Source organism: Pecten maximus, chromosome 3 (assembly GCF_902652985.1).
Source record: "Pecten maximus chromosome 3, xPecMax1.1, whole genome shotgun sequence".
NCBI classification, from domain to species: Eukaryota; Metazoa; Mollusca; class Bivalvia; order Pectinida; family Pectinidae; genus Pecten; species Pecten maximus.
In genome coordinates, this window is record NC_047017.1 from 39,052,022 (window position 1) to 39,065,840 (window position 13,819).

Consider the following 13,819-nt stretch of genomic DNA (forward strand, 5'->3'; position numbering starts at 1 on the left):
ATTTTGACACCATTTTGACACTCAGTCAAAGATTTATTTCCTTGAAAAAAGGTAGGGGCGCCCTTATTAGGGCAGGTGCCCTTATTAGGTCAAATATGGTATGTCAATTCAAGTGAGGTTTAAAAACATTATTCTTCAGTGTTCATCACAACTTTAACACAACCACAGCCTTTTTAAAGTAAATCAAATTCTTTAAAATGACATAGGATAATCATCAGTAAAACATTCAGGAAGGCACTTAAAAAACAATAAAAATGTCTTCTTATATTATTACATGCCATTATATATTTATATATTGATATTTGCTTTTCTTGATGACAGTGTATGGTGAAAATGAGTTGTGACAGTGTATGGTGTGTGGTGAAATTAGTGATGATAGTGTATGGTGTGTGGTGTGTGGTGAAAATGAGTGATGACAGTGTATGGTGAAAATGAGTGGTGACAGTGTATGGTGTGTGGTGAAAATGAGTGATGACAGTGTATGGTGTATGGTGAAAATGAGTGGTGGCAGTGTATGGTGAAAATGAGTGGTGACAATGTATGGTGTGGTGAAAATGAGTGATGACAATGTATGGTGTGTGGTGAAAATGAGTGATGACAGTGTATGGTGTGTGGTGAAACTGAGTGGTGACAGTGTATGGTGTGTGGTGAAAATGAGTGATGACACTGTATGTTGAAAATGAGTTGTGACAGTGTGTGGTGAAAATGAGTGATGACAGTGTATGGTGTGTGGTGAAAATGAGTGGTGACAGTGTATGGTGTGTGGTGAAAATGAGTGGTGACAGTGTATGGTGTGTGGTGAAAATGAGTGGTGACAGTGTATGGTGAAAATGAGTGGTGACAGTGAATGGTGAAAATGAGTGATGACAGTGTATGGTGTGTGGTGAAAATGAGTGATGACAGTGTATGGTGAAAATGAGTGATGACAGTGTATGGTGAAAATGAGTGATGACAGTGTATGGTGTGTGGTGAAAATGAGTGATGACAGTGTATGGTGTGTGGTGAAAATGAGTGGTGACAGTGTATGGTGTATGGTGAAAATGAGTGGTGACAGTGTATGGTGTGTGGTGAAAATGAGTGATGACAGTGTATGGTGAAAATGAGTGATGACAGTGTATGGTGTGTGGTGAAAATGAGTGATGACAGTGTATGGTGTGTGGTGAAAATGAGTGGTGACAGTGTATGGTGTATGGTGAAAATGAGTGGTGACAGTGTATGGTGTATGGTGAAAATGAGTGATGACAGTGTATGGTGAAAATGAGTGTTGACAGTGTATGGTGGAAATTGTGAATGTGTTATACTAGATGTCAGTGTGTGGTATGTGGTGGGTATGTTATACTAGGTGTCAGTGTGTGGTATGTGGTCAGTGTGGTGTTTGGTGGGTATGTTATACTAGGTGTCAGTGTGTGGTATTTGGGGGGTATGTTATACTAGGTGTCAGTGTGTGGTATGTGGTCAGTGTGATGTTTGGTGGGTATGTTATACTAGGTGTCAGTGTGTGGTATGTGGTCAGTGTGGTGTTTGGTGGGTATGTTATACTAGGTGTCAGTGTGTGGTATTTGGGGGGTATGTTATACTAGGTTTCAGTGTGTGGTATGTGGTGAGAGAGTGGTGTTTGGTGGGTATGTTATACAGTACATTCCGGTTTATCGGGTAACGCTTAATCGGGTAGTTCGTTTAATTGGGTAAAATTTCAGAAACCAAAACCATTTTCTCTCAAATCATGTTAAAAAAATTCGTTTAATTGGGTTGGAAAAGTCATATTTTTCGGTTATTCGAATAGAACAATCGGACAAAAAAATAGAAATGCTCCGATTTTCACGAAAGTCATCACGTATTTCTTTATGTTTTAGACATTTATCAACAAATAGGGTAATTTAGATGGTTAAAATGTCAAAAAACGGTAAAATATTACCTTAAACGATAATGTTATGTGGGGGTTTTGACATGTTCAGAACTGTGTTGTTGTTAATTCTGCCTCGTGTGGTTTTTCCCCAACAGGAAGTCGATTAAGAATTGTGGGTAAAATTAAATGTTATTTTTAGAGTTAGCAGCAGGCCAAAGTACTGGGGGTTTAAGAGCATAATTAAGCTACTAGACAATTAAACTTTTACTTCTGGGATGTAAAATCTTCGAAGCAGAAACCAAAACAATAGGTTTTGACCTGGGTCTGACATTGCTACAGATCAATTGATATCACGTACCGCTTACTGTATGTGGCGAATCCAAAGTGAGGGGTTCGCCATGGGGAAATGTGACGACACCGGTACACAGGTGAGTTATTAAAAAAACAGAAGCGAGCAGTGAAAGGACAGACGCCCGGCGTTAGCTTATAATTCCTATATAGGTAAGGATTAGAACTGGTTAATAAAAACATTACATTGGATTTCGTGTTGTTTTATCAGTGACTGCCAGTGTCAAAGTCGTATTTATACCACAGGAAACGACCCAAATAAACTCGGTTTCTCTGATCTCTGTGCTTTGGCAATTGAAAATAATATGGAATATTTTAAACTTCATAGCGAACATAAGAATGTCTCTATGATAAACATAAATGATTTTAGCTGTAATTGCCGGGGAGTCCTTAGATCATATGTCGAATAAGGAACAATCTTTAAGGTTTTATCATTTTAATACATGTATTTTTATACAATTAGTAATAGTAATCTGACAATTTGACATCAGTAAAAGCACAAAAAAACACACCATTTATTAACAATAATAACGCAAATATTTTCATCAAAAATCGACCCAAGTCTTGACAACCATTACGGACCAAATCTAAGATGACGACGTGCATTTCGGCTTATTGCATAAGTTGGTTAATCGGGTAAAAAGTCCACGCAAATAGGCAACCCAATTAAGCGGAATGCACTGTACTAGGTTTCAGTGTGTGGTATGTGGTCAGTGTGGTATTTGGTGGGTATGTTATACTAGGTGTCAGTGTGTGGTATGTGATGAGAGTGTGGTGTTTGGTGGGTATGTTATACTAGGTGTCAGTATGTGATGTTTGGTGGGTATGTTATACTAGGTGTCAGTGTGGTATGTGGTCAGTGTGGTGTTTGGTGGGTATGTTATACTAGGTGTCAGTGTGGTATGTGGTCAGTGTGGTGTTTGGTGGGTATGTTATACTAGATGTCAGTGTGGTATGTGGTGGGTATGTTATACTAGGTGTCAGTGTGGTATGTGGTCAGTGTGGTGTTTGGTGGGTATGTTATACTAGGTGTCAGTGTGTGGTATGTGGTCAGTGTGGTGTTTGGTGGGTATGTTATACTAGGTGTCAGTGTGTGGTATGTGGTCAGTGTGGTGTTTGGTGGGTATGTTATACTAGGTGTCAGTGTGTGGTATGTGGTGGGTATGTTATACTAGGTGTCAGTGTGGTATGTGGTCAGTGTGGTGTTTGGTGGGTATGTTATACTAGGTGTCAGTGTGGTATGTGGTCAGTGTGGTGTTTGGTGGGTATGTTATACTAGATGTCAGTGTGGTATGTGGTGGGTATGTTATACTAGGTGTCAGTGTGGTATGTGGTCAGTGTGGTGTTTGGTGGGTATGTTATACTAGGTGTCAGTGTGTGGTATGTGGTCAGTGTGATGTTTGGTGGGTATGTTATACTAGGTGTCAGTGTGTGGTATGTGGTCAGTGTGGTGTTTGGTGGGTATGTTATACTAGGTGTCAGTGTGTGGTATGTGGTCAGTGTGGTGTTTGGTGGGTATGTTATACTAGGTGTCAGTGTGTGGTATGTGGTCAGTGTGGTGTTTGGTGGGTATGTTATACTAGGTGTCAGTGTGTGGTGTTTGGTGGGTATGTTATACTAGGTGTCAGTGTGTGGTATGTGGTCAGTGTGGTGTTTGGTGGGTATGTTATACTAGGTTTCAGTGTGTGGTATGTGGTCAGTGAAGTGTTTGGTGGGTATGTTATACTAGGTGTCAGTGTGTGGTATGTGGTCAGTGTGGTGTTTGGTGGGTATGTTATACTAGGTGTCAGTGTGTGGTATGTGGTCAGTGTGGTATGTGGTGGGTATGTTATACTAGGTGTCAGTGTGTGGTATGTGGTCAGTGTGGTGTTTGGTGGGTATGTTATACTAGGTGTCAGTGTGTGGTATGTGGTCAGTGTGGTGTTTGGTGGGTATTTTATACTAGGTGTCAGTGTGTGGTATGTGGTCAGTGTGGTGTTTGGTGGGTATGTTATACTAGGTGTCAGTGTGGTGTTTGGTGGGTATGTTATACTAGGTGTCAGTGTGTGGTATGTGGTCAGTGTGGTGTTTGGTGGGTATGTTATACTAGGTGTCAGTGTGTGGTATGTGGTCAGTGTGGTATGTGGTGAGTATGTTATACTAGGTGTCAGTGTGTGGTATGTGGTCAGTGTGGTGTTTGTTGGGTATGTTATACTAGGTGTCAGTGTGTGGTATGTGGTCAGTGTGGTATGTAGTGAGTATGTTATACTAGGTGTCAGTGTGTGGTATGTGGTCAGTGTGGTGTTTGGTGGGAATGTTATACTAGGTGTCAGTGTGTGGTATGTGGTCAGTGTGGTGTTTGGTGGGTATGTTATACTAGGTTTCAGTGTGTGGTATGTGATGAGAGTGTGGTGTTTGGTGGGTATGTTATACTAGGTGTCAGTGTGTGGTATGTGATGAGAGTGTGGTGTTTGGTGGGTATGTTATACTAGGTGTCAGTGTGTGGTATGTGGTCTGTGTGGTATGAGGTGGGTATGTCATACTAGATGTCAGTGTGTGGTATGTGGTGGGTATGTTATACTAGGTTTCAGTGTGTGGTATGTGGTGGGTATGTTATACTAGATGTCAGTGTGTGGTATGTGGTGGGTATGTTATACTAGGTTTCAGTGTGTGGTGTTTGGTGAGTATGTTATACTAGGTGTCAGTGTGTGGTATGTGGTGGGTATGTTATACTAGGTTTCAGTGTGTGGTATGTGGTGGGTATGTTATACTAGGTGTCAGTGTGTGGTATGTGGTGGGTATGTTATACTAGATGTCAGTGTGTGGTATGTGGTCAGTGTGGTGTTTGGTGGGTATGTCATACTAGGTGTCAGTGTGTGGTATGTGGTCAGTGAAGTGTTTGGTGGGTATGTTATACTAGGTGTCAGTGTGTGGTATGTGGTCAGTGTGGTGTTTGGTGAGTATGTTATACTAGGTGTCAGTGTGTGGTATGTGGTCAGTGTGGTGTTTGGTGGGTATGTTATACTAGGTGTCAGTGTGTGGTATGTGGTCAGTGTGATGTTTGGTGGGTATGTTATACTAGGTGTCAGTGTGTGGTATGTGGTCAGTGTGATGTTTGGTGGGTATGTTATACTAGGTGTCAGTGTGTGGTATGTGGTCAGTGTGGTGTTTGGTGGGTATGTTATACTAGGTGTCAGTGTGTGGTATGTGATGAGAGTGTGGTGTTTGGTGGGTATGTTATACTAGGTGTCAGTGTGTGGTATGTGATGAGAGTGTGGTGTTTGGTGGGTATGTTATACTAGGTGTCAGTGTGTGGTATGTGGTCAGTGTGGTGTTTGGTGGGTATGTTATACTAGGTGTCAGTGTGTGGTATGTGGTCAGTGTGGTGTTTGGTGGGTATGTTATACTAGGTGTCAGTGTGTGGTATGTGGTCAGTGTGGTGTTTGGTGAGTATGTTTACTAGGTGTCAGTGTGTGGTATGTGGTCAGTGTGGTGTTTGGTGGGTATGTTATACTAGGTGTCAGTGTGTGGTATGTGGTCAGTGTGGTGTTTGGTGGGTATGTTATACTAGGTGTCAGTGTGTGGTATGTGGTCAGTGTGGTGTTTGGTGGGTATGTTATACTAGGTGTCAGTGTGTGGTATGTGGTCAGTGTGATGTTTGGTGGGTATGTTATACTAGGTGTCAGTGTGTGGTGTTTGGTGGGTATGTTATACTAGGTGTCAGTGTGTGGTATGTGGTCAGTGTGGTGTTTGGTGGGTATGTTATACTAGGTGTCAGTGTGTGGTATGTGGTCAGTGTGATGTTTGGTGGGTATGTTATACTAGGTGTCAGTGTGTGGTATGTGGTCAGTGTGGTATTTGGTGGGTATGTTATACTAGGTGTCAGTGTGTGGTATGTGGTCAGTGTGATGTTTGGTGGGTATGTTATACTAGGTGTCAGTGTGTGGTATGTGGTCAGTGTGATGTTTGGTGGGTATGTTATACTAGGTGTCAGTGTGTGGTATGTGGTCAGTGTGGTATGAGGTGGGTATGTCATACTAGATGTCAGTGTGTGGTATGTGGTGGGTATGTTATACTAGGTGTCAGTGTGTGGTATGTGGTCAGTGTGGTGTTTGGTGGGTATGTTATACTAGGTGTCAGTGTGTGGTATGTGATGAGAGAGTGGTGTTTGGTGGGTATGTTATACTAGGTGTCAGTGTGTGGTATGTGGTCAGTGTGGTGTTTGGTGGGTATGTTATACTAGGTTTCAGTGTGTGGTATGTGGTCAGTGTGATGTTTGGTGAGTATGTTATACTAGGTGTCAGTGTGTGGTATGTGGTCAGTGTGGTGTTTGGTGAGTATGTTATACTAGGTGTCAGTGTGTGGTATGTGGTGAGTATGTTATACTAGGTGTCAGTGTGTGGTATGTGGTCAGTGTGATGTTTGGTGGGTATGTTATACTAGGTGTCAGTGTGTGGTATGTGGTCAGTGTGATGTTTGGTGGGTATGTTATACAAGGTGTCAGTGTGTGGTATGTGGTCAGTGTGATGTTTGGTGGGTATGTTATACTAGGTGTCAGTGTGTGGTATGTGGTCAGTGTGGTATGAGGTGGGTATGTTATACTAGGTTTCAGTGTGTGGTATGTGGTCAGTGTGGTATTTGGTGGGTATGTTATACTAGGTGTCAGTGTGTGGTATGTGGTCAGTGTGATGTTTGGTGGGTATGTTATACTAGGTGTCAGTGTGTGGTATGTGGTCAGTGTGATGTTTGGTGGGTATGTTATACTAGGTGTCAGTGTGTGGTATGTGGTCAGTGTGGTATGAGGTGGGTATGTTATACTAGGTTTCAGTGTGTGGTATGTGGTCAGTGTGATATGTGGTGAGTATGTTATACTAGGTGTCAGTGTGTGGTATGTGGTCAGTGTGGTGTTTGGTGGGTATGTTATACTAGGTGTCAGTGTGTGGTATGTGGTCAGTGTGATATGTGGTGAGTATGTTATACTAGGTGTCAGTGTGTGGTATGTGGTCAGTGTGATGTTTGGTGGGTATGTTATACTAGGTGTCAGTGTGTGGTATGTGGTCAGTGTGGTATGTGGTGGGTATGTTATACTAGGTGTCAGTGTGTGGTATGTGGTCAGTGTGGTATGTGGTGGGTATGTTATACTAGGTGTCAGTGTGTGGTATGTGGTCAGTGTGGTGTTTGGTGGGTATGTTATACTAGGTGTCAGTGTGTGGTATGTGGTCAGTGTGGTGTTTGGTGGGTATGTTATACTAGGTGTCAGTGTGTGGTATGTGGTCAGTGTGGTGTTTGGTGGGTATGTTATACTAGGTGTCAGTGTGTGGTATGTGATGAGAGTGTGGTGTTTGGTGGGTATGTTATACTAGGTGTCAGTGTGTGGTATGTGATGAGAGTGTGGTGTTTGGTGGGTATGTTATACTAGGTGTCAGTGTGTGGTATGTGGTCAGTGTGGTGTTTGGTGGGTATGTTATACTAGGTGTCAGTGTGTGGTATGTGGTCAGTGTGGTGTTTGGTGGGTATGTTATACTAGGTGTCAGTGTGTGGTATGTGGTCAGTGTGGTGTTTGGTGAGTATGTTTACTAGGTGTCAGTGTGTGGTATGTGGTCAGTGTGGTGTTTGGTGGGTATGTTATACTAGGTGTCAGTGTGTGGTATGTGGTCAGTGTGGTGTTTGGTGGGTATGTTATACTAGGTGTCAGTGTGTGGTATGTGGTCAGTGTGGTGTTTGGTGGGTATGTTATACTAGGTGTCAGTGTGTGGTATGTGGTCAGTGTGATGTTTGGTGGGTATGTTATACTAGGTGTCAGTGTGTGGTGTTTGGTGGGTATGTTATACTAGGTGTCAGTGTGTGGTATGTGGTCAGTGTGGTGTTCGGTGGGTATGTTATACTAGGTGTCAGTGTGTGGTATGTGGTCAGTGTGATGTTTGGTGGGTATGTTATACTAGGTGTCAGTGTGTGGTATGTGGTCAGTGTGGTATTTGGTGGGTATGTTATACTAGGTGTCAGTGTGTGGTATGTGGTCAGTGTGATGTTTGGTGGGTATGTTATACTAGGTGTCAGTGTGTGGTATGTGGTCAGTGTGATATTTGGTGGGTATGTTATACTAGGTGTCAGTGTGTGGTATGTGGTCAGTGTGGTATGAGGTGGGTATGTCATACTAGATGTCAGTGTGTGGTATGTGGTGGGTATGTTATACTAGGTGTCAGTGTGTGGTATGTGGTCAGTGTGATGTTTGGTGGGTATGTTATACTAGGTGTCAGTGTGTGGTATGTGGTCAGTGTGGTGTTTGGTGGGTATGTTATACTAGGTGTCAGTGTGTGGTATGTGATGAGAGAGTGGTGTTTGGTGGGTATGTTATACTAGGTGTCAGTGTGTGGTATGTGGTCAGTGTGGTGTTTGGTGGGTATGTTATACTAGGTTTCAGTGTGTGGTATGTGGTCAGTGTGGTGTTTGGTGAGTATGTTATACTAGGTGTCAGTGTGTGGTATGTGGTCAGTGTGGTGTTTGGTGAGTATGTTATACTAGGTGTCAGTGTGTGGTATGTGGTGAGTATGTTATACTAGGTGTCAGTGTGTGGTATGTGGTCAGTGTGATGTTTGGTGGGTATGTTATACTAGGTGTCAGTGTGTGGTATGTGGTCAGTGTGATGTTTGGTGGGTATGTTATACAAGGTGTCAGTGTGTGGTATGTGGTCAGTGTGATGTTTGGTGGGTATGTTATACTAGGTGTCAGTGTGTGGTATGTGGTCAGTGTGGTATGAGGTGGGTATGTTATACTAGGTTTCAGTGTGTGGTATGTGGTCAGTGTGGTATTTGGTGGGTATGTTATACTAGGTGTCAGTGTGTGGTATGTGGTCAGTGTGATGTTTGGTGGGTATGTTATACTAGGTGTCAGTGTGTGGTATGTGGTCAGTGTGATGTTTGGTGGGTATGTTATACTAGGTGTCAGTGTGTGGTATGTGGTCAGTGTGGTATGAGGTGGGTATGTTATACTAGGTTTCAGTGTGTGGTATGTGGTCAGTGTGATATGTGGTGAGTATGTTATACTAGGTGTCAGTGTGTGGTATGTGGTCAGTGTGGTGTTTGGTGGGTATGTTATACTAGATGTCAGTGTGGTATTTGGGGGGTATGTTATACTAGGTGTCAGTGTGTGGTATGTGGTCAGTGTGGTGTTTGGTGGGTATGTTATACTAGGTGTCAGTGTGTGGTATGTGGTCAGTGTGGTGTTTGGTGAGGTTGTTATACTAGGTGTCAGTGTGTGGTATGTGGTCAGTGTGGTGTTTGGTGGGTATGTTATACTAGGTGTCAGTGTGTGGTATGTGGTCAGTGTGGTGTTTGGTGGGTATGTTATACTAGGTGTCAGTGTGTGGTATGTGGTCAGTGTGATGTTTGGTGGGTATGTTATACTAGGTGTCAGTGTGTGGTATGTGGTCAGTGTGGTGTTTGGTGGGTATGTTATACTAGGTGTCAGTGTGTGGTATGTGGTCAGTGTGGTGTTTGGTGGGTATGTTATACTAGGTGTCAGTGTGTGGTATGTGGTCAGTGTGGTATTTGGTGGGTATGTTATACTAGGTGTCAGTGTGTGGTATGTGGTCAGTGTGGTGTTTGGTGGGTATGTTATACTAGGTGTCAGTGTGTGGTATGTGGTGGGTATGTCATACTAGGTGTCAGTGTGTGGTATGTGGTCAGTGTGGTGTTTGGTGGGTATGTTATACTAGGTGTCAGTGTGTGGTATGTGGTCAGTGTGGTGTTTGGTGGGTATGTTATACTAGGTGTCAGTGTGTGGTATGTGGTCAGTGTGATGTTTGGTGGGTATGTTATACTAGGTGTCAGTGTGTGGTATGTGGTCAGTGTGGTGTTTGGTGGGTATGTTATACTAGGTGTCAGTGTGTGGTATGTGGTCAGTGTGGTGTTTGGTGGGAATGTTATACTAGGTGTCAGTGTGTGGTATGTGGTCAGTGTGGTGTTTGGTGGGTATGTCATACTAGGTGTCAGTGTGTGGTATGTGGTCAGTGTGGTGTTTGGTGGGTATGTTATACTAGGTTTCAGTGTGTGGTATGTGGTCAGTGTGGTGTTTGGTGGGTATGTTATACTAGGTGTCAGTGTGTGGTATGTGATGAGAGTGTGGTGTTTGGTGGGAATGTTATACTAGGTGTCAGTGTGTGGTATGTGGTCAGTGTGGTGTTTGGTGGGTATGTCATACCAGGTGTCAGTGTGTGGTATGTGGTCAGTGTGGTATTTGGTGGGTATGTTATACTAGGTGTCAGTGTGTGGTATGTGGTCAGTGTGGTGTTTGGTGGGTATGTTATACTAGGTGTCAGTGTGGTATGTGGTCAGTGTGGTGTTTGGTGGCTATGTTATACTAGGTGTCAGTGTGTGGTATGTGGTCAGTGTGGTGTTTGGTGGGTATGTTATACTAGGTGTCAGTGTGTGGTATGTGGTCAGTGTGGTGTTTGGTGGGTATGTTATACTAGGTGTCAGTGTGTGGTATTTGGGGGGTATGTTATACTAGGTGTCAGTGTGTGGTATGTGGTCAGTGTGGTGTTTGGTGGGTATGTTATACTAGGTGTCAGTGTGTGGTATGTGGTCAGTGTGGTGTTTGGTGGGTATGTCATACTAGGTGTCAGTGTGTGGTATGTGGTCAGTGTGGTGTTTGGTGGGTATGTTATACTAGGTTTCAGTGTGTGGTATGTGGTCAGTGTGGTGTTTGGTGGGTATGTTATACTAGGTGTCAGTGTGGTATTTGGTGGGTATGTTATACTAGGTGTCAGTGTGGTATGTGGTCAGTGTGGTGTTTGGTGGGTATGTCATACTAGGTGTCAGTGTGTGGTATGTGGTCAGTGTGGTGTTTGGTGGGTATGTCATACTAGGTGTCAGTGTGTGGTATGTGGTCAGTGTGGTGTTTGGTGGGTATGTTATACTAGGTGTCAGTGTGTGGTATGTGGTCAGTGTGGTATGTGGTGGGTATGTTATACTAGGTGTCAGTGTGTGGTATGTGGTCAGTGTGATGTTTGGTGGGTATGTTATACTAGGTGTCAGTGTGTGGTATGTGGTCAGTGTGGTGTTTGGTGGGTATGTTATACTAGGTGTCAGTGTGTGGTATGTGGTCAGTGTGGTGTTTGGTGGGTATGTTATACTAGGTGTCAGTGTGTGGTATGTGGTCAGTGTGGTGTTTGGTGGGTATGTCATACTAGGTGTCAGTGTGTGGTATGTGGTCAGTGTGGTGTTTGGTGGGAATGTTATACTAGGTGTCAGTGTGTGGTATGTGGTCAGTGTGGTGTTTGGTGGGTATGTTATACTAGGTGTCAGTGTGTGGTATGTGATGAGAGTGTGATGTTTGGTGAGTATGTTATACTGTTAAAGTGGAAATATTCGCGGTGTGGAAATTTTCGCTTATTTCGCTATCAGTAAATCTCCGCGAAAATTTCCACATGCGAATATATTAACACATAAAAATACTAAATATAAAAGATACAAGTTAGGGCAAAAATATCTTGACGGCGCGAAAATATCCACACCGCGAACACTTTGGAAGCTGGCTAAGCGAAAATTTCCACACGCGAAAATATCCACTTTTACAGTACTAGGTTTCAGTGTGTGGTATGTGCATGGTGAGAGAGTGGTGTTTGGTGGGTGTGGTGAGTATGTTATACTAGGTTTCAGTGTGTGATGTTATAAGATTTAGTAGATGGAGGATATATATTATCCTAACAAGCATAGTTAACATATTGATTTTCCTGTGTGGTTTTGTCAGACAAAATACTCAAGGGATTTCCCCCTTCTTTCTGTTGAACGCCATTACACTGGCACTTGGTGAGTTATTTTACCAACCTACAGTCTACCCACTGTGTAAGCTACAGTAAGACGACTACCCCCGTTTTAGTAGACTGTATATGATGTAGGGTGTGTATCATATGACATTTCCAAGGTGATTTAGAGTCAGTCTCTATAAGGGTCTAGTGTACCCTAACAGGTATACATCGGGGATTAAAGTTAATATATTTCAGAGAAGGTGTCACCTGAAGCTTTTAATTTATTTCTGACAACCTGTAAGTTATCAAGGATAATCTGTAAGACTGACACACCTGTGGGGTATGTTTATACCTTTAATTGTAGTATTCGTTATAATTCTCTGCCCGCTGGCTGTCCGCTTAAAAAGTGACCCTGTCCACTTACCACTTACATAATGGTTTTAAACAATATTTTCTGTCAGTAAATATTTTCTATAATCTAATGATATGAAACAACTCCTTGAATTACAGTTGTAGATATACACTAAGTAGCTGTACATACAACACTACACAACTGTCAACAAGGTAGATTGGTGTAATGGAGAGTTCAATGGTTATGGTTGACATGCTGTGAAAAAATCATTACATTCCACTGGTAATATAGTGAGATACATGTGGGACATTAAAATTATCACGTATATTTACCTGTATTTTATTTATATACCTGATGAAAGTCACACACCTGTCTGTCCTGATTAACTCTTACCTAATCAATAAAAGTTAACAATGCTTAATTATTTCCAAAATGTTTATACATCTGTTCCATTTTCATCTGTCCACAGTCTGCCATGAACACCAGTTTAAGGATAGGTACCTGTTTTATCGGTTCCGCCAGGATGACCAAGGGGTTGGCACTACGCCAAGTCACGCTGACAGGAAAGAGTGTGATGAAGAGCTTCAGGACACACTCCTGTCCCTGGCTCAGATCGGTCCTGATGCCATGATGAGGATGATTCTCCGTAAATCGTAAGTCACCACTCCACACATGTGTGCTGTGTTGTACATATTGGATTAGACAGTGCACATGCTTTACATGAGGTCATGGCTGCCCTTGCTGTCAGCACCATGTCATGTGGTATTAGGAATCTAATGTTGTCACCAGTTTTAAACCAGGATACAATGCTGCAGTTGGCCTTTGGTAAAAGGTAAGTGATAATGTGTCAACACAGTAATAGGGCACCTCGCATGTGCTGGTTCCAACGTGTATGGTCTATCATTTTAGTGTTTTGTAAATACTTTTCAATACTTTTATTATTGGTTAGTCAATTCTTATGGAATATTATATGACTATTTTTATTTTAATTAAAGCAAAACATATTTAGTTTTATTTATTGATACCCTATATAAAGCTTAACCCTTAATATATACAGCTTTACTATTTCATGAGGATGTTGGTGTTTTTCATGGAGATGACAAGGGCATTTGATTGCATATTGTAACATCAATTTTGAGAAACTCTGCCAAACAAATAGGCTAATTTGTTTAGAGTAGACAGCAATGTTGGCTTGTCTTGATGTATTGATTGTTAACTAAGGATGTATAAACCAGTTACAGTGTTTCAGAGGCGTTCAAACACCTTCCTTCACCAATACTGTTAAGTATTCAGAAATGTTTGTATATAGAGATGAACGGAGTATTAGTGAAGGAAGGTGTTATAACTAACAGTAATATCTACACCTGTATACTGACCATAACTAACAGTAATATCTACACCTGTATACTGACCATAACTAACAGTAATATCTACACCTGTATACTGACCAAAACTTACAGTAATCTCTACACCTGTATACTGACCATAACTAACAGTAATATCTACACCTGTATACTGACCATAACTAACAGTAATATCTACACCT

The 13,819-nt window shown here is 42.3% G+C and overlaps 1 protein-coding gene across 1 annotated transcript in view; it reads left to right on the top strand.

Annotated features, from left to right (window-relative positions):
- LOC117324132 (rap guanine nucleotide exchange factor 4-like) overlaps positions 1-13,819 on the top strand; it is a 150,062-nt gene that overhangs the window by 64,908 nt on the left and 71,335 nt on the right. Inside the window, 1 exon segment of the mRNA XM_033879800.1 lies at positions 12,743-12,926. Within this exon segment, the coding sequence (XP_033735691.1) occupies positions 12,743-12,926 (184 nt within the window).